The 23,215-nt window shown below is 43.8% G+C and overlaps 1 protein-coding gene across 1 annotated transcript in view; it reads left to right on the top strand.

Moving 5' to 3' along the window:
- The window catches only part of DPP6 (dipeptidyl peptidase like 6), a 931,600-nt gene that overhangs the window by 710,172 nt on the left and 198,213 nt on the right, over positions 1-23,215 (top strand). The window contains 1 exon segment of the mRNA XM_030198448.1: positions 21,081-21,235. Within this exon segment, the coding sequence (XP_030054308.1) occupies positions 21,081-21,235 (155 nt within the window).

The following is a 23,215-nucleotide window of genomic DNA, read 5'->3' on the forward strand; positions in this document are numbered from 1 at the left end:
ATGACAGGAAGGAAACTAATAATTATACAGATGTCTTTTGATTAGAGAGATTTTGGCCCCAATGAAGTTAGGAAATTAGAACACCAGTAGGCAATTTTGTCACAGATCATTTACATACCCTGTAAATTGGTTGCTTCAGATTTTGAAAGCTTATTTGTTGACTTGTGTGAGTTACTCAGGGAACTTTCCTTTCAGCATTTCTTCTAGTACAGTGCTTCTCAACCCTCTCCTTGCCAGTCTAGTTTTCAGGATCACCACAGTGACTATGCTTGAGACAGCTTTGCATGTAAGGAGCCCCTGCTATATGCAAATGAATCTCATGCATATTTAGTTTGCTAATCCTGGAACCTGGGTGGCTAGGGTGCTCACTGGAACCTGGGTGGCTAGGGTGCTCATTTTCAAAGTAGATGGATGCCTCAAAATGCCTCAAAATAAAAATAAATCCATCTGCTAAAAACATCCAAATCCCGATTTTGGAAAGTCAGAATTTGGATGTATCACACTGCAATTTGTCCAAATAGCAAGCAGGCATGTTGTGAGCATGTTCTGGGTGGCACTAGGGGATGGGATTTGACATACTGCCTTTCTGTGGTTACAATCTAAGCAATTTACGTATTATATACAAGTACTTGTTTTGTACCTGGCGCACTGGAGAGTTAAGAGGTCCTTTTACTAAGCCACAGTAAAAACTGGCCTGCGGTAGTGCGAGCACATCTTTTGGGTGTGCGCTGGGCCATTTGTTACCACATCCAGGATAAGGGGCCAGAAAATGTACATGCGCTAAAATTGAAACCAGCGCATGTCCATTTTCGGCCTGAGACCTTACCGCCACCCACTGACCTAGCGGTAAGGTCTCATGCGCTACCCGAGTGGTAAGCAAACAGCACGTGCCAACTGCTGTTTACCGCCAGGTAAGCGGCTTGTGGTATAAAATATAAAATTATTTTTTACAGCAGAATTCAGTGCGTGGCAAATTTGGAATTACCACCTGGATCACACGCTAGCCAAGTGGTAGTGCCAATTTGGCGCGTGCTTAGGCCCCTGCCGCGCCTTTGTAAAATGGCCCCTAAGGGATTTGCCCAGAGTTCCAAGGAGCTGTAATGGGAATCAAACCCAGGTTCTCAGCCCACTTCACTAACCTTTAGGCTACTCTTGTACAACAAAGAGAAACAATGCTTATTGTCATTGCTTATCTCACAAAAGTGACTCATAATATTGCATGGGCATGCATACTAATGAGAATGTGCATACTGTTTTGTAGCCTTAATGTTGATGTTTCCAGGGGCATAGTTTGGACAGAGCAGGGGCAAAGTTGTGATGGATGTCATTTACAAAAAACGTGGATACCCTCATATAGTTCACGCACATATTTGCTGCTGCCTTGTAGATACTGGGGACAGTTCTGGGATCCTCCTTTACAGAGAATCATAGGTACCCACATTGCCTTTATAAAATACTAAATCACTCAATAAACGCAACGGAAATAGCCTCAATCTGTTTGTTTTATAAAATGCTCAAGACGAAAAACACTAATGATAAAGATAGAGGACCTTCATAGAGAGAGAAGTTTCAGACAAATATCATTAAAAACTCTCTTGAGTATCATCATTGGTCAAGTGTGCTCTGGTTGAGTGGGCTAGCTGGTCCTCTGGGACTCATCAGCCTTTGTCTGCTTTGGTCCAAGATGACCATCTTCATGATTCTTCCTGGAATCAATGCCTTAAAGACCACAAAAAACAGATAAGAAGACCTATCCCAAAATTTAGAAGGACCTGGACACTTACAAACCTCAAAAGTGACTGAGAACCAACTTTTTTTTATTATTATTATTTTTTATCAGTGGAGGACAGAAATCTGATTCTATCAGAACAAAACACCACCCTCAGAAAGGGGAAAGTGCTGGGCACTGATATATACTTTCCTTTAAAATTACCCAAGGAGGCAGTTCTCTGCCCCAGGATCTAAGTGATGCTACCCTGCAAGTTTTGAGAGGAAGGAACGTACGAGCTCCCAGGATTAAATCCGACTGGGATTGACCTACGTAACAAACCCATTTGATACTTTGAAGGTCATTTTAAAAGTATCTTCACACGTGAAGAGCAGCATTTAGGGGCCCTTTTACTAAAGGGTTGCTATGTGGCAACCCGAAACTGCAATTTGGCCAATGCAGGTGCTTGCGGTAGTTCCACCACCAGCACGCGCCATTTCCGGCACTAGCGGAAATATTGAAAAAATATTTCTGCAGGGGTTACTCAGTGGTAACTGGGCAGCCTTGTGTGCTGCCCAGTTATCTCCGGGTTAGCATGAGAGCCCTTACCGGCGCCGCTACCTCAATGAGTGACGATAAGTGCCCCCCCCCCCCAAATGGCCACATAGCAAGTACACGGCCATAGTTGTACCATTTCATTTTTGGCTATTTCCACCACTGCGGTAAAAGGGGCCCTGGCGCATGGCAAAAATGGCCACCATCACTAGCGCACGACCCCTTTTACTGCATCTTAGTTAAAGGGTACATTAAACACCAAAAAGAGAAGGAAACAACTCCTATGTAAGTCAACCAAGAGAAAAACACAGAAGTAGAGGTGAACCCTTGGCCTTCCCAACACAAAATGAAAATGCAGCCAGAGGATGAGGAAAACCTACTTTAATATATAAAAAAGGTCAAGAGGCTTAAATTTTAAAACAATGTATCACTGCACTCAGAGGCTTATTTGATGAATAGACTCAACACAGGTCTGTGTTTCGGTTGAAATGCCTGCATCAGGGGTCATACCATCTGGAGAGTCTCCAAAAAAGGTTAGAAGTGCCTTGGTAATTGCCTCAATCAGGATGCAATTCTAGCATTTACCCATGTAGATTGCATACAGAGGGAGACAGAGATTTCAGAAAGCTGCTGATTACGTGTGGAGAACCCCAGGATGCATACAATTTAAAGGGGGGAGTGGTCTGGATGTGGTTTTGGCAGGCCAAAAACATACATGCTAGAGAATGACACGGGGACATAGTTTGTCCCCATCCCCACCCCGTCCCCGTGGGTTCTGTCTCCATCCCTGCCCCGTCCCCATGGACTCTGTCCTCATCTGCAGAAGCCTCAAACAATTAAGATTTTATATTTAAATCTTTTTATTAAAGTATAAAAGGGACAATATGCTGTGCAACTATTGTGTATACATTACAAATAGAAAACAATAATAACAGTGAGCAGCTATAATAACCCTCCTCACCACCACCCTCTACCCTTCCCCAACCCCAGCAATAGCTGATTTCTACCACCCCAAGGAATCCTAATTCATCCTTTTAAAAGGTCCAGGGGTACAAATTCAACCCGTTCTGCATGCCCTAGAGGGGAGAAATACGCCCCATGAAGCACTGTCTAGCTCTCCTGTCTTCCACAATCCTTCCTTCAATAGAAGATGTGACTTCTTAGAAGATGTGCTGGTAGCAGAATGTACAGCATTCCCCCCTGCAAATTTTGCTAGTTGTGGCCAGCATGTTTGCTTGTTTTTCCAAAACATCAAAATATTGTTGTCTGCATCATCCAAACATAAATAACAATCCAGTTCATTAACAGACTTCAAAGTAGAAAATGACATAGGGACAAACTTTTGTCCCCATCCTTGTGGGCTCTGTCCCCATCCCCGCCTCGTCCCCGTGGGATCTCTCCCTGCCCCGCCTCCCGCAAGCTCTGTCCCCGTCCCCATCCCCGCGTTTACTGTGGGTCCCCGTCCCCATGTCATTCTCTAATACATGCAAACAAATGTGACCGTTGGATTTTGCACCAGCTCAGAGCAGGGGCGTATCTGGACTCCGGCGGTAGGGGGGGCCAGAGCCAGAGGGAGGGGGCACATTTTAGCCCCCCCCCGCCGCCGCCGCCGCTGCCGAGCCCCCACCGCCGAGCCCCCACCGCCACCAATGACTCTGTCCACCCCCCTCCCGCCGCCAACCCTCCCCCGCTGCCGTTCTTACTTTTGCTGGCGGGGGACCCCAACCCCCGCCAGCCGAGGTCTGCTTCCACCTGCCGCTGCCGTAAAAACTTCTTCTTCAGCTGGCGGGGGACCCCAAACCCCCGCCAGCCGCCCCGCGGTGTTTCAAATTCATCTTCGGCCTCCGTGGCCGTGCTGCTGGGATAGGCGCTGTTGAAATCCACTTCGGAGTCTGACGTCGTTGTACGTTGTACGTGCTGCGACGTCAGACTCCGAAGTGGATTTCAACAGCGCCTATCCCAGCAGCACGGCCACGGAGGCCGAAGATGAATTTTAAACACCGCGGGGCGGCTGGCGGGGGTTTGGGGTCCCCCGCCAGCAAAAGTAAGAACGGCAGCGGGGGAGGGTTGATGGCGGTAGGGGGGTCCAGGGCAAAATCTGCGGGGGCCCAGGCCCCTGAGGCCCCACGCAGATACGCCCCTGGCTCAGAGGCATGTACAGATTTCTAAAAGGTTCTTGCCTCAGCCAAAGCTTTACACGAAGGATGAAGAAAATAGTTCTCCGTAATGCTCTGTGTTTCACTTCAGTTCCAAATTAAAAAAAAAAAAAAACCTATATAGTTTGACTTCACTATAATTGGTGGTACTTATACAGATAAATTTTGCAATTATGTCAGTACTTCTACAGTGAAACTGCCAAGTTTATGCTGCTGTTTTTGTGCACATGTAAATTTGCAAAAGCTGCTCCCACTGTACGTGTCACAACGTACTCGCTCACTCCTGCACGTCCTTATGCATTTCACAAAAGGCTCCGCATTTGGATGAGCCTTTTGTAAACTACAGGGAGATTGAGTTTTTCCACACCTAGATATCTCAATTCCACTCAGTAACTTATCTAAGCTGGCCTTTGTGTCTCTTCAGAGGCCTGTTCCTCAGCTACCGAGCTTGAACAATGGATGTGTACTTACAGAACAAACATATTTGTCTCAAATCTAATCTAATATTTTCATAAAACTAGAAATACAGTTGAAATTTTCTAGCAATACCTACAGTATCATATAAAATGTATCTATGTGATATTTCCATGATGACCTTTGTTTTTTTTTTTCCTCTCTGGAAAAGTTGCTGTGTCTTCCTGTGATCTCCTTCCCTTTTATCTTACTTTGATATGTTTCATTAGCAAATTCTTTGATATTCTTCCACCCAGCATGCACCATCGCTTTTAAATCATGCTTTTATTTTTTTTAATGCAGCTGTTTTGCATTCATGCCTCGATTCACTATGCACGAACAAGCCTAAACCTAATGAAAATTAAGCAATTAATTTGTACTTCTTTATTTGCTACTAATGAATGTTTTTCCTCTGTGAAACGGCTGGTCTAATAGTCACTTTTTTATTTTCCAATCCCAATTTTTGTCTTCATTTAATTAGGGGATCTCAAAGTGCAGTCATAGAGAGCTGCAAACCAGTCAGGTTTTCAGGATACCCCTAATAAATATGAGTAAGATATATTTACATACAGTGATGGCACTCAATATAAATATATCTTATGCATTAAGGATATCCTGAAATCTGGTTTGTTATCCTCCAGGATTGCAGTTTGACAATGCTACTTTAATTGTATTATAGTATTCATACTGTTCTGGGAACATATAACCAGTAGTGTGCTGGTAAATTTTTAACAACAGGCTCTCTCCCCGGTCCACCTCGGCGCCCCCCCTCCCGTCCACCTCTGCACCCCCCCCCCCCCCCCGTCCACCTCGGTGCCCCCCCAAAATTGCAGAGCTGGCTATAGCCGGGGGGCAATGCATTACTCTCTCCAGGAAAAAAAGATTAAATGATCCCAGGTTCCAATCTAATTCATGTTTAATGTGGGATAAAATGCCATAAATAAGTAAATAAATATAAACTTTTAATGTTGAGCACCTGATTCTCAAAGTGAACATATTCCAAACACTATAATGAAAATAAAATGATTTTTTTCTACCTTTGTTGTCTGGTGACTGTTTTTCTGATCATGCTGGCCCAGTATCCGATTCTGCTGCTATCTGTCCTCTTAACTCCGTTTCCAGGGCTTCCTTTCCATTTATTTCTTTCTTCCTTTCTTCTTCATTTCTGGTCCTCAGCTTCTGCCTATTTTCTTCATCCATGTGCAGTTTTTCTCCTCTCTTCCTTTTCCCTCATCTCATCTCCTTCCTCACTCTTCTCTTCTCTCCCCTCCATCCATGTCCAGCATTTCTTCTCTCTCCCCTCCTCTCCCCTGCCCTCCATCCACCCATGTCCAGTGACCCTCCTGTCCCCTGCCCTGCATGCACCCTTGTCCAGCAGTGACCCTCCTGTCCCCTGCCCTGCACGCACCCATGTGAAGCAGTGACCCTCCTCTCCCCTGCCCTCCATCCACCCATGTCCAGTGACCCTCCTGTCCCCTGCCCTGCCCTGTATGCACCTATATCCAGCGATCCTCCTGTCCCCTGCCCTGCATGCACCCATGTCCAGCAGTGACCCTCCTCTCCCCTGCCCTCCATCCACCTGTCCAGCAGTGACCCTCCTCTCCCCTGCCCTCCATCCACCCATGTCCAGTGAGTGACCCTCCTGTCCCCTGCCTGCATGCACCCTTGTCCAGCAGTGACCCTCCTGTCCCCTGCCCTGCACGCACCCATGTGAAGCAGTGACCCTCCTCTCCCCTGCCCTCCATCCACCCATGTCCAGTGACCCTCCTGTCCCCTGCCCTGCCCTGTATGCACCTATATCCAGCGATCCTCCTGTCCCCTGCCCTGCATGCACCCATGTCCAGCAGTGACCCTCCTCTCCCCTGCCCTCCATCCACCCATGTCCAGCAGTGACCCTCCTCTCCCCTGCCCTGCCCTGCATGCATCTATAGCGACCCTTCTCTCCCCTCCCCTCCATTCACAAATGCCCAGCGACTCCCTTCTCTCCCCTGCCACCCCCTCCCGAGTTCAGCGAATTCAACTCCCTCCCTCCTCCCTCCCCCCTCCCTCCCTCCGGATCCGGTCCCTTACGTCAGCGACTTCACGAATTCTTCGGGGTCGCTGCAAGAGCTGACTCTCCCTCGCTGGCGCTGCAGGTTCGCGATTCAAAATGGCCGCCGAGACTTACAAGGGCGGCCTCCAAGACTTCGGCAGAAGTCTCGCGAGGCCGCCTCTGGAAGTCTCAGCGGCCATTTTTAAAATGCGAACCTGCAGCGCCAGCGAGGGAGAGTCAGCGCTTGCAGCGACCCCGAAGAATTCATGAAGTCGCTGACGTAAGGGACCGGATCCGGAGGGAGGAAGAGAGCTGGCTCACGCAATTCAACAACCAGCTCGCAAGAGCCGAGCAAAGTTAACAACCGGCTCTTGCGAGCTGGTGCGAGCCGGCTCCAGCACACCACTGCATATAACTTACAGAATACTATAAGTTACGTATGTCCCTGCTGCATTTTTATGCATGCACTTACTGCAGCTGTATGGTGGCGTAAGTGAAAAGCCTAGCGCTGGGGTTTACTAAGCTGCTAGCGTAGCTGGCTGTGCACTAGTACCGACACAGCCCATTCACTTGCGCAAGGAAGCCACTAGCACGGCTTAGTAAACGGACCCCTAACTATAAGGCTCATTTATAACCAATTACACTAGTGTCTAAACTAAGCTAAAAAGAAACTTCTACACTGCAATAACCTTGTGGGTTCTATGCAGTTCACAAATGAAAAGAAAACCAGGCATACCTGGGAAGCTACAATCAAAAGCAAACAATAGTTAAAATAAAATATATCCCATATTCAGACACTCAATAGGCCAGCAGAACATCTAATAGTTACAGGAAGAGTATTCCAGGGCTTAACTCCCAAAAAAGAAAATGAAGACTGAAACATCCTTTTATATCTAACAGCCTTAAAAGAAGGCAGATGCAAAACCCAACTGTTTCTCAATTGTATGATGGAATCATAATGAGGGAAAATTAACAAAGGCACCAAGTACCCTGGTGCAAAACCTTGTAATATTTTAAATATAATAGTGCAGACTTTAAAATGTACCCTATCTTGAATTGGGAGCCAGTATGCTCTAACAAAAATTATGGAGTGACCCTATCAAATTTTTATGCGAAGCAGACCAGTCAAATTGCACCATTCTGTAAGGTGTATATATATTTTTTTAATTGATTAATAGCCCACAAAAAGTGCATTACAGTAATCTACTTGGCTCAGAACTAACTCCTGAACAACCAGTCAAAATTGCAGAGGATCAAGACAGTGACGAATCATAAGTACATAAGTATTGCCATACTGGGACAGACTGAAGGTCCATCAAGCCCAGCATCCTGTTTCCAACAGTGGCCAATCCATGTCACAAGTACCTGGCAAGATCCCAAAAAAGTACAATACATTTTAATAATGGTCTATGGACTTTTCCTTTAGGAAGCCATCCAAACCTTTCTTAAATGCCACTAAGCGAACTGCTTTTACTACATCCTCTGGCAATGAATTCCAGAGTTTAATTACACATAGACTGAAGAAACATTTTCTCCGATTCGTTTTAAATTTACTACTTTGTAGCTTCATTGTATTCCCCCTAGTCCTAGTATTTTTGGAAAGAGTAAACAAGTGATTCACATCTACCGATTCCACGCCACTCATTATTTTATAGACCCTCAGCCGTTTTTTCTCCAAGCTGAAGTGCCCTAGCCACTTCAGCCTTTCAGCCACTTCAGCCTTTCCTCATAGGGAAGTCATCCTATCCCCTTTATCATTTTCGTCGCCCTTCTCTGTACCTTTTCTAATTCCCCTATATCTTCTCAATGCTTCTCAATTTATGTAGAGTAAAAAAGATTATTTTGGATAATTGGGCCACATGATTTTCAAAGGATAATTTAGGTTATGTCATAGAATAGATTCCTTCCAGATGCCCTCTGGCCACCTAATTAGAGGCACTCACTTATAAAATGGCCCCTAATATAAGAAACTATAGAAATCCTCTAGGAATCATTGTGGTTCATTCCTGCCACATATAATTTTGAGGTGTCCAATTAAAAAGATAGGAGATTTTAAGGCATTGAAGGTGATTTTATAACTGCCTTTGTTTGAGCAAAGTCCACCTGTACCTTTAACCTGTCAACTTCACACCAGTTTTCAAAGTGAAGGAATGCCCTGACAATTTTCCTTTCAAGTTTGCTCTTGACGTTTGCGCCTACTTACTTTTTCTTTGAAATGTGTCTAGGCATTTTCACCTGCTTTTTTTTTTTTTTTTTGCATGGGATTAAAAATGCCAGCTACGCATGTTCTCTTCCTTCTCTGACTCAAAGGTGCCTCTGAAAGCATACACACTGTGCAACAACAAGCAGACATTTAGCCACAAAGACAGTTTTCAGCCAGTTAAGTCAAATAGAGTGCCTTTGCCTGTGAAAATTGCCCATCTGATGCATGGAGTGCAAGAGGTCAATTCATTTTCATTTCTAGCTATTACAGGGCAGCTTTGCTGTCTTCATTTTGCTGTAAAGTGTTGGGAAGGGGTGAGCATGGAAGTCAAACTGAATACTCCACAAATCTAATTGAATCCCAGCTCTTCATGACTTGACTCAAATAAATCCAGATTATTTATAGCTCAACTTGAATCTCAATATCCACCTGGTTCACTGCTTCTCATATGGATGGGGTCTTCAGCTGTCTAGGGTAATAAGATCAGGCTCCAGTACTGGTGAGCTTTTTCAGTCATTGTGACCAGTCTCTCATATATTCTACGCCACATTTAAAACAGAAATCACTGGAATAGATTTATTCACTGATCCATCTCTAGTGGGCCTATTCATTTTAAATATAGAACTACTGCACATCTAAGGAATGGCAAAAGACATTTGAAGTTATAAGTCTGAAACGCATGCTTCTCTCTCTGTGTTGTCTGATGCTAGACCTGAATATCACAGGTACACATTTTAGTTGCTTGTGAAAATCTAAAGTTAGGGCCCTGTTTACTAAGCCGCGTTAGCATGCGTGCTAATTGTAGGCGCGATAAAAATGCTAACGCACCTTAGTAAACAGGGCCCTTAGATTATAGATGCTAAACAGGGCAGCTCAATAGAGAACTGCCAGACAAGACTGGGCGCCCTGGGCTACATTACACAGTAGCAAATCTCTGCATATCATATTAAGGAAAGTTTATGAACAGAGCCCTTAGTCTCCGGTGTAAGGACTGAAGCACCCAGTCTTGGTATAGAATTTTACTCTTCCTACTAGAATTGCCACAGAAGAGCAGCAGTCCTGTCTCTCCTTCCTGTTTGACGTGATCCTGTACTCTTGGGGAAAATAGCAGCAGCACTTCAAGTCGCATCCTCATCCTCTGCTTTCCGAATCCAATTGTTGCATTTTGAACTGTGACACAGAACAGTGGTCCCCATGGGTCCACACACTGCGGGACAGCATGTGGCAGAGAAGGAGAGTTTGATATGAGGTTCTGTACGGCCACTTTATTCTCCTGTGAGTGACAGGATAGAAGGCAAGAAAGTTAGGGGCCCTTTTACTAAACTGCAGTAAGCCCATCCGGGCTTACTGCGTGCCAATCTATAGCTACCGCCAGCCCAACATGGGAGCCGGCAGTACTTCCACCCCCAGCCAATGTCATTTCTGGCGCTAGCAGAAATATTCAAAAATATTTACATGAGGGGGTTACCCAGCGGTAATCGGGCAGCGCTGTGCACTACCTGGTTACCACCAGATTAGTGTGGGATCCTTTTCCACAACCTCAGTGGGTGGCGGTAAGTGCGCCACCCTGCATGACCACAAGGTAATATCACCAAAATTTGTCCTTTCCTTTCTGAGCACACTACCAAAACACTTATCCACAGTCTTATCACCTGTGGCTTAGACTTTTGCAATTTACTTCTCACAGGTCTCCCACTAAGCCATCTCTCTCCCCTTCAATCTGTTCAAAATTCTGCTGTACCACTCATATTCTGTCAGTATTGCTATGCTCATATTAGCCCTCTCCTCGAGTTACTTCATTGGCTCCCTATCTGTTTCCACATACAGTTCAAACTCCTCTTATTAACTTACAAGTGCATTCACTCTGCAGCTCTTCAGTACCTCTCTACTCTTATCTCTCCCTACATTCCTCCCTGGGAACTCCATTCATTGGGTAAATCTCTCTTATCTGTACCCTTCTCCTCCACTGCCAATTCCAGGCTCCTTTCCTTTTATCTTGCTGCACCATATGCCTAGAATAGACTTCCTGAGACAGTACGTCAAGCTCCATCTCAGGCTGTCTTAAATCTAGGCTGAAGTCCACCTTTTTGATGCTGCTTTTAACTCCTAACTCCTTTTCACTTGTACTGTACCCATGTCTGTTTTATCCTTCCCACCTTAATAATTCCCTTATATTTTATTTGTCCTGTTTGTCTGTCCTGATTAGATTGTAAGTTATGTCGAGGAGGGACTGTCTCTTCATGTTCAAGTGTACAGCACTGCGTACGTCTAGTAGTGCTATAGAAATGATAAGTAGTAGTAGTAATAGTAGTTACTATACAACATTGCCAACATCTGCCATGAATTTACCATACCTACCTCATGGCCACCACATTACATGCAGTGGCATATTGCACAGGCACTCCCTTATGCATAAGCCCCTCCCAACTGATCCCACCTTGAAAAAGCCCTCCCCACCCAAAATCATACCGAAGCCAAAGCCCTATGCCCTTCAACAAACTCCTTCCTTCTTACACTAATTCAACCCTCCTCCCCCTCTCCCTGTTCCCCCATACACCCTGGGACATACCAGGGAATTATTCCTGCAGTCTGGAGGCTGACCCCTAGTGATAGTACTGCAGGATCTAGAAATGGCAGATGTAGAGAGGAAACATTCCTGCCCTGTACCTCTAGACCATAAGGGGTACCCCCAGGTAATCCCAGGAGTGCTTGAAGGAATCAGGAGGTGGTTTGAGGGTTGGGTTGGTATGAGAGGGAGGGACTTCAGCTTTGATATGATTTTGGGTGGAAAGGCTTATTCAAGGGGCGGATCAGGGAGGCTTATTCAAGAGGGGGTTGTATCAGGTATAGAGTCTTATTCAAAAGGGAGGATCATATTGGGGGGTCTTATTCAAGAGGTGTATTGGAACAGCATAGGAGGACCTTTTTCAAGGGGGCATTGGATGAGAAGGGGGACAATATGAAGGTATTACTGAGAAGGGGAGTGGGAGGAATGCTTGCCACAGCAGCCTCATATTCTGCACTGGGGCAGCTGTGCTACCGGACAGCTGTAGCATGACAATGCTTAATGACACCTCTTTTCCTCTTCTGCTGTCATACTCATGCAAAACCCTTACCTGTGATTTTTATCAAGTATGGGGTTTTCACCATGCTGGCTGTTTTAACACAATTTAGCTGCTTAACACAGCTTAGTAAACATGTCCCCTATGCTTGGTTCATGAAGCTTTTCATTCCGGTGTTCCTTTATGTCTTTCCTGCTTACTTACACCTTATGCTCCAGCTAGGTCCCTTTGCTCCTTGCAGGCCAATAACCTCACAGTCCCTTCCCTTTGTACTGCCTGCCATAATTTGCTGGTGGCATTGGCATTTAAAAAGGAGATAGAGCAGCTTTTAAACTAGAAACGGGAGGGGGGGGGGGGGAAGGCTGACAGTCGCTCAAAAGTGCATGGTTCAGGATAAGGTATCTTTCAAAGATATCACCAAAACAGAGAAGAGAGAGTATCCTGATAGTGAGGTTGCAAAAGAGACCACGTAGATCAGGTGTCCTTAAATAAAAATAAAAAACAGACAAAAGATTGCAAATTAATACTGTCAAGTACTAAGCATGATGTAAATAGGAACAACAATCATAGTTTGAAATGTCTATATGCGAATGCCAGGAGCCTAAGAAATAAGATGGGAGAGTTAGAATATATTGCACTAAATGAAAAATTAGATATAATAGCCATCTCTGAGACCTGGTGGAAGGAGGATAACCTGTGGGACACTGTCATACTGGGGTACAAATTATATCATAGTGATAGGGTGGATCGAATTGGTGGAGGGGTAGCATTGCATATTAACGAGAGCCTTGAATCAAATCAGTGGCATAGCTAGACCTCACATTTTGGATGGGCCCAGAGCTAATATGGGTGGGCACTATGTATATAGATATGAGTCGTGTTTCATGGGATAGTCTAAATAACGCCTTAGCATGCACTTGGGCAGGTCTGCCCAACAGTTGTCCTGTATCAACATAAACCACATACATACTTTATGGAACACAGAAATTTTTTAAATAAATTTTAAAATGTCAATCCTGCACTATCCCACAATTCTAGGCAAGTTAAAACTGTTATATACATAAACTTTCACGAGAAGAAACCTCTCCCACAAGTGTCAGCTAAAACACACACCACCCAACCAATTGCACACCCAAAGCATCACAGTATGTGCCACTTTGAGTCTGTAAATGGACAGAAAAGCAACAGGTAAGTGTATGCATACCTGTGTAATTGGCAGCTTTAAATGTGCTATTGGCTAAATAGTGTATGCTCAAGCTGGCACCCCTAGGAGAGGTCTCTTCTCATGAGATTTAAATTGGTCTCTTCTACCTTCTGATTAATAGTGTATAGAACATACATAAAATTTTGCATATTAATTACTAGACAAGCAACACTTAAACTTGACAAGACATGTCTACTATAATGGCATACATCTAAACACACATCACAGTATCCTGTAAAAATAATTACAGCAATGGCACTTACCCTTCAAACTTTGCTTTATAAGAAACGTAAATGCATGATTAAATTGTGTTAAAAGCCACCTTTTCTAAAATGGCAAATTGGACAGTGGCCTAAAATTACTTGGTAGATCTGTCATAGTCCATAGCTAAGATGTTTCCTCTTACAGTTGCCCATAGAAAAAAATGTATTCAAATTCTGTTAGGACCTCGGTAATGGCAATACAAAATCCCTTCACTGCCAGATTCTTTGTTAAAACTTATGAAGATGCTTCTTAGAGCCTATCAGGCAACCTTAACACCAATTCTGAACATACAAATACCAATAACTGTACCTTAAAAAGGCAGCAGTGAACATACACAACAGCAATACGGGTCCCATTGGAAAAAACAGACAAAGTCAGACTGATAGATTCCCACACAAACCACATGCCAGCAGACTCACTAACCTCGGTCGGTCACATGCTGAACACAGACCAACCCTCATCACAATAAAGGACCAAAAATTTGATATTGTTCTGTGGCCTGGCATCAGCCCGCAGAGATGTCAAGTAATCCAGTTCCAGGCTGGAGATTTTGGGTTCATCTTAACTGTTGTTGTAATCTGCTTTGGGAAACCTGGTGTTATAAAGAAGGAATATACTGAAATTAAATTGAATTAAAATAAAACTCTCCTTTCATTGGGGCATATGGAATCTCACCTTCACCTCATCTCTTTTGTACAAATGGATTATTCTGTTGTGAGCATGTTTTAGGGTCAAGTGGTTTTCATAAGTCAAAATAATAAAATAAATATTTTCTTTCATGCAGATCTCTCATTTGTTTAAACATAACTACATGGGCTATAAGCCCCTAATGCAGTCCATTGGTTTTCTTATATTTTGTCCTTGTGGTGACTTATACTGTACCAAAACTGGAAATAAGTGAGACAGAATAATAGAGTTGTTCTTCCTTGGTTAATTTTAAGCAAGAAGCTAAGAAATTATTTACTCTGGTCTTACAACAAGGACATCCCATCAAGCTATGCATCATCATTTGGAAAACATTAATGTCATTCAGCTCCGACTGTTTTACTGCTGCTTTCCCTTAGCCATCATTATTCCTGGGACTCATCTATATACAAACACAAAGCTGGGAGACAAAGATTAACCCCCCCCCCCCCCCCCCCCCAAAAAAAAATGCCTTTCACAACAAAACAAACTGGAAAATTTTGGCACACACCCAGACTGAGCTCTGTCCCATCATCCAATATTTCTCTCTCAAACAGCTTCAATAAACAATATTAAGTGCACCTTTATAATATACCACTGCACCCCACAAAACAAAAGGAGCAAGTTCCCACAAACCATCCTCCTCCCTTGACCCAGACACAGGAAAAAATAAAGACTTCAAATGCTTTCATGTATCAACCCAATTCATATCCCTTAGTGCATGCCTTGGTTATTACATACATTAAAATGTTCTAAAATAAGTAAATAAATGCATTGATAGAAACTCTGAATGTCGAGCACATGATTCTTATAATGTCCGCTTTAATTGCCCTTCACCAGGAGAAAAAATCTCCACACAAATACAACACGTGCTAGGGTGTCCCCACAACCAGCCTCTCCAAATGACACACTGATCACGACTCACAATGAAATGTTATCCCATTATTATACTTCCTCTGTGTACATCCCCACACCGCACAAGCCGGCTTGCCTAAAAACACAAACGAGATCAAACAAAAATGCCACCAACAATAAAGAACAACAACGTGGATTCAGCAGCCCACAGGCCTGTCTGCCCTGCCCCGAGATTATAGCTCTGGCTGTGTGGGAGAGGGAAAACATAGATCAACCTATGAGTCTGTGGCCTCAACCCTTCAACGCCATGCCATCTCCCGCTCTCAATCCAAGGGTCCTGGGGGCACACTGGAGACGACAAAATGAAACCATCGTGGAAGCCCAGGCCAAATATATTCTGCGTATTAAAAAAGGAGGACGGAAGATCAAACGACAGCCGGCGTGGTTAAAAAGTGCGGTAAAGGAAGGTTCCAGAGGAGATCCGGGAAATTATAGACCGGTGAGTCTGACGTCGGTGCCGGGCAAAATGGTAGAGACTATTATTAAGAACAAAATTACAGAGCATATTCAAAAGCATGGATTAATGAGACAAAGTCAACATGGATTTAGTGAAGGGAAATCTTGCCTCGCCAATCTAATACATTTCTTTGAAGGGGTGAACAAACATGGATAAAGGTGAGCCGGTTGATATTGTGTATCTGGATTTTCAGAAGGCGTTTGACAAAGTACCTCATGAAAGAATCCAGAGGAAATTGGAGAGTCATGGGATAGGAGGTAGTGTTCTATTGTGGATTAAAAACTGGTTAAAAGATAGAAAACAGAGAGTAGGGTTAAATGGTCAGTATTCTCAATGGAGAAGAATAGTTAGTTAGGTTCCCTAGGGGTCTGTGCTAGGATCGCTGCTTTTTAACATATTTATAAATGACCTAGAGTTGGGAGTAACTAGTGAGGTAATTAAGTTTGCTGATGACACAAAGTTATTCAAAGTCGTTTAATCGCGGGAGGATTGTGAAAAATTATAAGAGGACCTTACGAGACTGGGAGACTGGGTGTCTAAATGGCAGATGACGTTTAATGTGAGCAAATGCAAAGTGATGCATGTGGTAAAGAGGAACCCGAATTATAGCTACATCATGCAAGGTTCCACGTTAGGAGTCACAGATCAAGAAAGGGATCTATGTGTCGTGATTGATGATACGTTGAAACCTGCTCAGTGTGCTGCTGCGGCTAAGAAAGCAAATAGAATGTTAGGTATTATTAGGAAAGGAATGGAAAACAAAAATGAGAATGTTATAATGCCTTTGTATCGCTCCATGGTGCGACCACACCTCTAATATTGTGTTCAATTCTGGTCGCCGCATCTCAAAAAAGATATAGTGGAATTAGAAAAGGTGCAGAGAAAGGTGACGAAAATGATAAAGGGGATGGGACGACTTCCCTATGAGAAAAGGCTAAAGCGGCTAGGGCTCTTCAGCTTGGAGAAAAGGCAGCTGAGGGGAGATATGATAGAGGTCTACAAAATAATGAGTGGAGTTGAGCAGGTAGATGTGAAGCGTATGTTTACGCTTTCCAAAAATACTAGGAGTAGGGAGCATGCGATGAAGCTACAATGTAGTAAATTTCAAACAAATCGAAGAAAATATTTCTGCAACTCAACGTGTAATTAAACTCTGGAATTTGTTGCCAGAGAATGTGGTATAGGCGGTTAGCTTAGCAGAGTTTTTAAAAAGTTTGGACGGCTTCCTAAAGAAAAAGTCCATAGACCATTATTAAATGGACTTGGGGAAAATCCACTATTTCTGGGAGAAGCAGTATAAAATGTTTTGTACTTTTTTGGGATCTTGCCAGATATTTGTGACCTGGATTGGCCACTGTTGGAAACAGGATGCTGGGCTTGATGGACCTTTGGTCTTTGCCAGTATTGCAATACTTATGTACTTATGAACTTTTTCCGCTCCCATATTTTTAGTGTAATAGGTTCTACTTTGCGGAATACCCTCCCCTCCACTTTATGGCTTAAGGAGTCCTTTGCTAGGTTTTTTAATTTCAAAAATGCATACCTTCCGTAGTTCTCTGCCTTTGTGCCCAATAAGGGATGCTATGTATTATTCCCTGCTATTGGTTTTTTCCTTCTTTGCTGAATTTATTGTATGATTCTATATTTCCTTTATGTCTACATTATAAACCACCTAGAAGACAATGCTTGATGAGCGGTATGTCAAATAATAATAAAACCTGACACTTTTAAAAATCAGCTCTGATACCAGGTGGACAGGTGAGTATAAATCAAATAAATAAATAAACAGACAAACAAGCAAACAAATAGCTGGGGGCTGTGGTTGTAGGGGTCCTTTTACTAAACTGTAGTAAGCACTAACTCTTGCTTACCACAGCAATAAAGGGCTACCACGGAACACACTCAGGTGACCTGTGGTCATTTTTGCTTGTGTGTGTACTGTCCATGCACTAAAGAATAGAATATGTTTTTTACTGCTGGGGGCGGGTCTGGGTGGAGAGTAGGCATGTTCTGTACTAATCTGTTAGTGTAGCTACATTGCCACATGCAAACCGATTAGCAATTGATTTGCGCATGAGCCCTTACTGTCTATAAAACAGCTCATGCTCTAAGGAAAAAAGTAACACGGATATTAATGCTGGAAATAGAAAAATCAGCCTGAAAATTCCATGCAGAAAAAAATACGCCTATGTGTATTCCATAAAGTACACCTAAATTTTATAGAATAGGCTTAAATTTCCGCGCAGTATATAGAATAATGCCAAGCGCCTCTCCAAACGACCAAATATAGTCATGGCCATTTATGCCATATTTTACTTGGTTTAAATCCTAATGCCTAAATTAGGCGCAGAGCACGTGCAATCGTTAACAACACACAGATTTTACAAACACCCAGGCCCCGCCCATTGCCATTCCCTCTTCTCAACTATGCGACTTGAAATTTAGGTGCACCACGTTACAGAATACGTGTGGAGGGGCATAATCGAACACGAACGCCTATCTCCATGGGCATCTATGTCCGAAAATGGGTATGTGAAGAGGCGGGACAGACCGTATTTTTGAAAAAAATGGACGTTTTTCAGCTGGGCGTTTGTTTTTTTTAGCAATAATGGAAACTAAAAACGCCCAGCTCAAAAACATCCTAATCCGAGCCATTTGGTCGTGGGAGGGACAACGATTCGTAGTACACTTGCCCCCCTGACATGCCAGGACACCAACTGGGCACCCTAGAGGTCAGTGCGGTGGACTTCAGACAACGCTCCCACATGCATAGCTCCCTTACCACAGGTGCTGAGCACCCAACCCCCTCCCCCAAAACCCACTACCCACAAATGTACAACACTACCATAGCTCTTAGGGGTGAAGGGGGCACCTACACGTGGGTACAGTGGGTTTTGGAGACCTCCCATTTACCAGCACAAGTGTTACAGGTAGGGGGGGATGGGCATGGGTCCACCTGGCTGAAGTGCACTGCGGTACCCACTAAAAGTGCTCCAGGGACCTGCATACACGCAGGCCTCTAGGACTTGTTGCTGCTATATAACATTGGCACACCAGTTGACACCTGAAGACTAATCTCTCCGAAAACGTCCTTTATTGGAATAAGCACGCTTACTCAAAGTTAACTGTAGATCAGAGGTTGTGCCCCATTGGCAACAAGTCTCCCTGATACTGAGATTAGCAGTAGGTCAGAGCTGGCAGAATGGTGTACAATGCCCTCTTTCAGCCACATTCAAGGTAAGAACTAAGTTCTGTAACGTGGCTAACACGTGAAAGGAATCTAAGACTGGCTTACAAAAATGGCCACTACCTCATGGACTACCGGAAACAAAACAGGGCACACTCTGACCCAGTAAGCAGGGGGAAAAGCACCATGGGAGTAGAGCCTACCAACTACCAACATCGTGAGCATTTGCCACAAGCTAGTGGAATCACGGAGCCCAATACCCTACACTCACCACAATGCATTGCTGATGTGACTCTGCAGTGCGCATAACAGAAAAGGTGTGACACTCACCCGAGAGCCACATCAGAACCAGGGAAAGGCTGTCAGAGGATAGAACACATTCTGCTCTCATAGAGGTGGGTACGGCATTTGAGGCTGGCATAGAGGCTGGAAAAAAAGTTATTGAAGTGGGTTTTTTTTGGTGGGAGGGGGTTAGTGACCACTGGGGGAGTCCAGGGAGGTCATCCCCGATTCCCTCCAGTGGTCATCTGGGCAGTTGGGCACTTTTTTGGGACTTGTTCATGAAAAAAAAGGGTCCAAAAAGAGTGACCCAAAATCGCGGTAAAAAGGCCTTTTTTTCGATTATCAGCTAAAGACGCCCATCTCTCCTCGGCCGATAACCACGCCCAAGTTACGCCTTCACCACACCTCCAACACGCCCCCATCAACTTTACCCGTTTCCGCGACGGACTGCAGTTGGAAACGCCCAAAATCGGCTTTCGATTATACCGATTTGGGCGCCCACGGGAGAAAGACGCCCATCTGCCGATTTGGGTCGCAATATAGGAGTTTTTCTCTTTCGATTATAAGCAGGTTAGTGAGTTTTGCACGTAAATCTTATTGCCAATTAGTGCTGATAATTGCTTGTTAATGTCCAATTAACAGTGCTGATTAGCTAGTTAATTAAGTTACATGCATTGTTTTAAAATATGCTTCGATTTCCACACAGAAATTAAGGCACATGTATTGAATTCCAGGGTTTACCGATGCGGTAAAAATGGCTTTAGCACATGGGAATGACACGCGTAAGCATGCGCTAAGACCACTTTTTACCGTAATTTGGTAAAAGGGCCCCTTAGGGTCTTATTCTCCAAGGTTATGGGACTTTTAGGAGCATAAATTTAGGAGTACAACCTTTACAGAATGAAGCCCTATGTTCCTAAATTTATGAGTATAATGAAAGCTCCTAAATTATGAGCATTACTCTATACTCCAAAACAGATTATGCTCATAATTTAGGAACATAAATTTAGGAGTGTAAATTATGCGCCTAAATTAGGAGCATAAATTTTAGTAGAGTGAATTTAGGAGCATAACCTTTATAGAATAAGGCCCTTAATGGCTAAAAATGTCTAGAAAGATAATAGGAGAAAGAAATTGCATATCACTGTACATATATAGATGGATGTGTGTGTGTGTATGTTAATAGATGCAAATCAATGTTTAACCCTTTTTAAAACTTAAAAACTGCTGTAGATGTTTGACATTTGAGTTGCTATAAAAATATAAACTCCATTCATTAATATACAGTGTATGATAATTATCAGCAAATTGCTTTCCTTCCCAATGAGAAATTAATTTTGGATAGCTTGCACCCTGCTCTAATAACAGATTATTAATATTAAAGAATCTAAGGGCCCCATTTACTAAGCCGTGCTGGAGGTGTGTCAGTGCTTTTAGCGTGTGCTAACTGTATAAGTGCCCACAATATTCCTATTTTTTAATTACATTTGTACCCCGCGCTTTCCCACTCATGGCAGGCTTAATGCGGCTTACATGGGGCAATGGAGGGTTAAGTGACTTGCCCAGAGTCACAAGGAGCTGCTTGTGCCTGAAGTGGGAATCGAACTCAGTTCCTTAGTTCCCCAGGACTAAAGTCCACCACCCTAACAACTAGGCCACTCCTCCACTATGGGCACCTACATATATAGTGCGTGCTAATTTTGTGCACACCCTAAAAATGCTAGCGTACCTTAGTAAACAGAGCCCCAAGTATCTCCAAGATCAATGTAATCACTGAAACTTTATTTTTTCTCCAAATGAAAGACTTGAGAATATTTCCTTAATACCAAGGTACCACACAGTTTGATGTCTGTTTGCTATCATCCCTTGCTGATGTATTTGTAGTAACCTTTTTTCTATTTCTCATCTTGTTAACTAGAGGAGATACTGAAGACTCATATTGCACACTGGTGGTCTCCAGATGGCGCTAGATTGGCATACGCTACCATCAATGATTCCAAAGTCCCTACCATGATGATTCCAATGTTCACTGGCTCCCTTTACCCTACTATGAAAACCTATCATTATCCAAAGGTAAGATACTTTATTTTGAGATCTCTTTCGTACCGTACTGAGCAACAATCCTGCATGTTAATCTTCTCTTTAACTAGGGGGCTGTAATTTTAAAATGCAGACATTTTTTCTGCTCCATAATTCCAGGGAAGCTGTTGTGATTTCTTTTTCACAGGTGTTATTAGACAAGTCCGAGTCTGTATGGTGAATTTCAGATATTCTGGGATGGGATGAAAAGCAAAGGTTCTAGAATGCACAAGACTCTTTCCTGCCCCCTCCCCCCCCCAAAAAACAAATGGCAAAAATCAAATGCTGCACGGAACTTACAGGGGTCCCTTTTCAAAGTGGTGTTAAGCCCAATGCGGGCTTACAGCTCGCTAAAAGGGAAGTACTGCTGGGCTATTGCAGCAGCCCGGCGGTAGTTCCCTCCCCCAGTGTGCGCCATTTCTGGCACTGCAAAAATATGCAGTTAACACAATTGTAAGTTGTACATCAGGCCTTGGGTGAATCTCTTCATAAAGGTGTTAATAAACCCCAATAAATAAATAATACCCTAAAGGAAAGAAAAGGTTTGATAGAGACGTTTAAATAATGAGCAGACAAATTTCAATGATGGGGAAACAATAGAACTAGAAGACAGTGGCATAGCCAGGAATTGTTTTCACAGGAGGTGCATCTCCCGTGCCCCTGCGTCTCCCCCCCCCCCCCCCCCCCCCCCGATATCTTAAAATCATTTCTATTCCAGTCTTCACTCGGGCAGCGGCACTCATAGGCTGTTTGCTTTCTGCAACGGGACTTCCTCTCTGAACCGTCCTGCCCTTCACAAAATAGGAAGTTGAGTCGGAAGGGTGGGATGGCTCAGAGAAGTCATGTAATAAAAGGTTTTATGAGTCTAACTATTTTACGTTTGTAAAGAACCTTTTTAATCATATTCTGAACTTGTCTCTTCATTGATAATGTAAAGTCAAGTTGAACTCCTAGGGCTATAATTTCTGTTAATATTGGGATTTCAACTGAGATCATTTTGAATACAGTGGGAGAATTAGCATCAACAAAACTTGATAACAAGAGGATCTGAGTTTTTGATTTGTTTCTTCCTACCCAATAGGTAATCATTTATATATTGATCATATATGCAGCAAGGGGTTCCAGGTCAGTTCCCACCGGACAGATCCCACCCACCAATTCCCATCTTGACAATTCTCACCTAGGACAATTCCCACTGAACCAATTCCCACCACACCAGGGAGAACAATTCCCACCCATAGCCCCAAATATGCAAAATACACTAGGACAATTAATGCCCCTTCCAGATCATTTGGGGGGTCAGTGACCCCCCAACTCCCCCCCCCCCCAAGCATTACATTACCTTTTACACATCTCTTTCTCCTTACAGACTAGCAGTTCATTTGAGGGGGTAATACCCCCCCCCCAAGTACACCCATTCAAAAAGAAAAGACTTTACTCGCCTGCCTGCCACTACATGGAAAATGTAGCCTAAGCCCCCTAGGCACAGGGAAAAAAAAGGATTTTAAATGCTACCAGGTTTCAACGTAATTCATAAATAAGTAAATAAATAGAAACTCTGAATGTTGAGCACCTGTTTTAGTGGCCCTTTACAAGTTACTTCTCTACCTATGAAAAGTTATTCCGTTATTATACTTCCTGTGTACTTCCGTATGCTGCAGAAGTGGACCGGGATCCTCTTGCATTGTAGTGCCAGTGGTCTTCGGGTTTCAGAGGGCTGTCCGCTTAGTGATTGGGTGCCTGGCTGTTCATTGTGGCTTGGCAGCACCACCTCACCGGGATTTCACAGCAGCGCCGGTCCTCGCATAGCACACTGGTCCTCACCGCACCGTCAGCACCACAACTGGGACATCACAGCACGCACTGCCATGATGTCATAGCAGCTTTTTACGCCAGTCTTCGCATATCAAGCACTGTCAAGACACACCGCCAGACCATCAAGGTCCAGGTCCACAGCACCACAACACCGGTGAA

This window comes from Microcaecilia unicolor, chromosome 1 (assembly GCF_901765095.1).
Source record: "Microcaecilia unicolor chromosome 1, aMicUni1.1, whole genome shotgun sequence".
Taxonomy (NCBI): domain Eukaryota; kingdom Metazoa; phylum Chordata; class Amphibia; order Gymnophiona; family Siphonopidae; genus Microcaecilia; species Microcaecilia unicolor.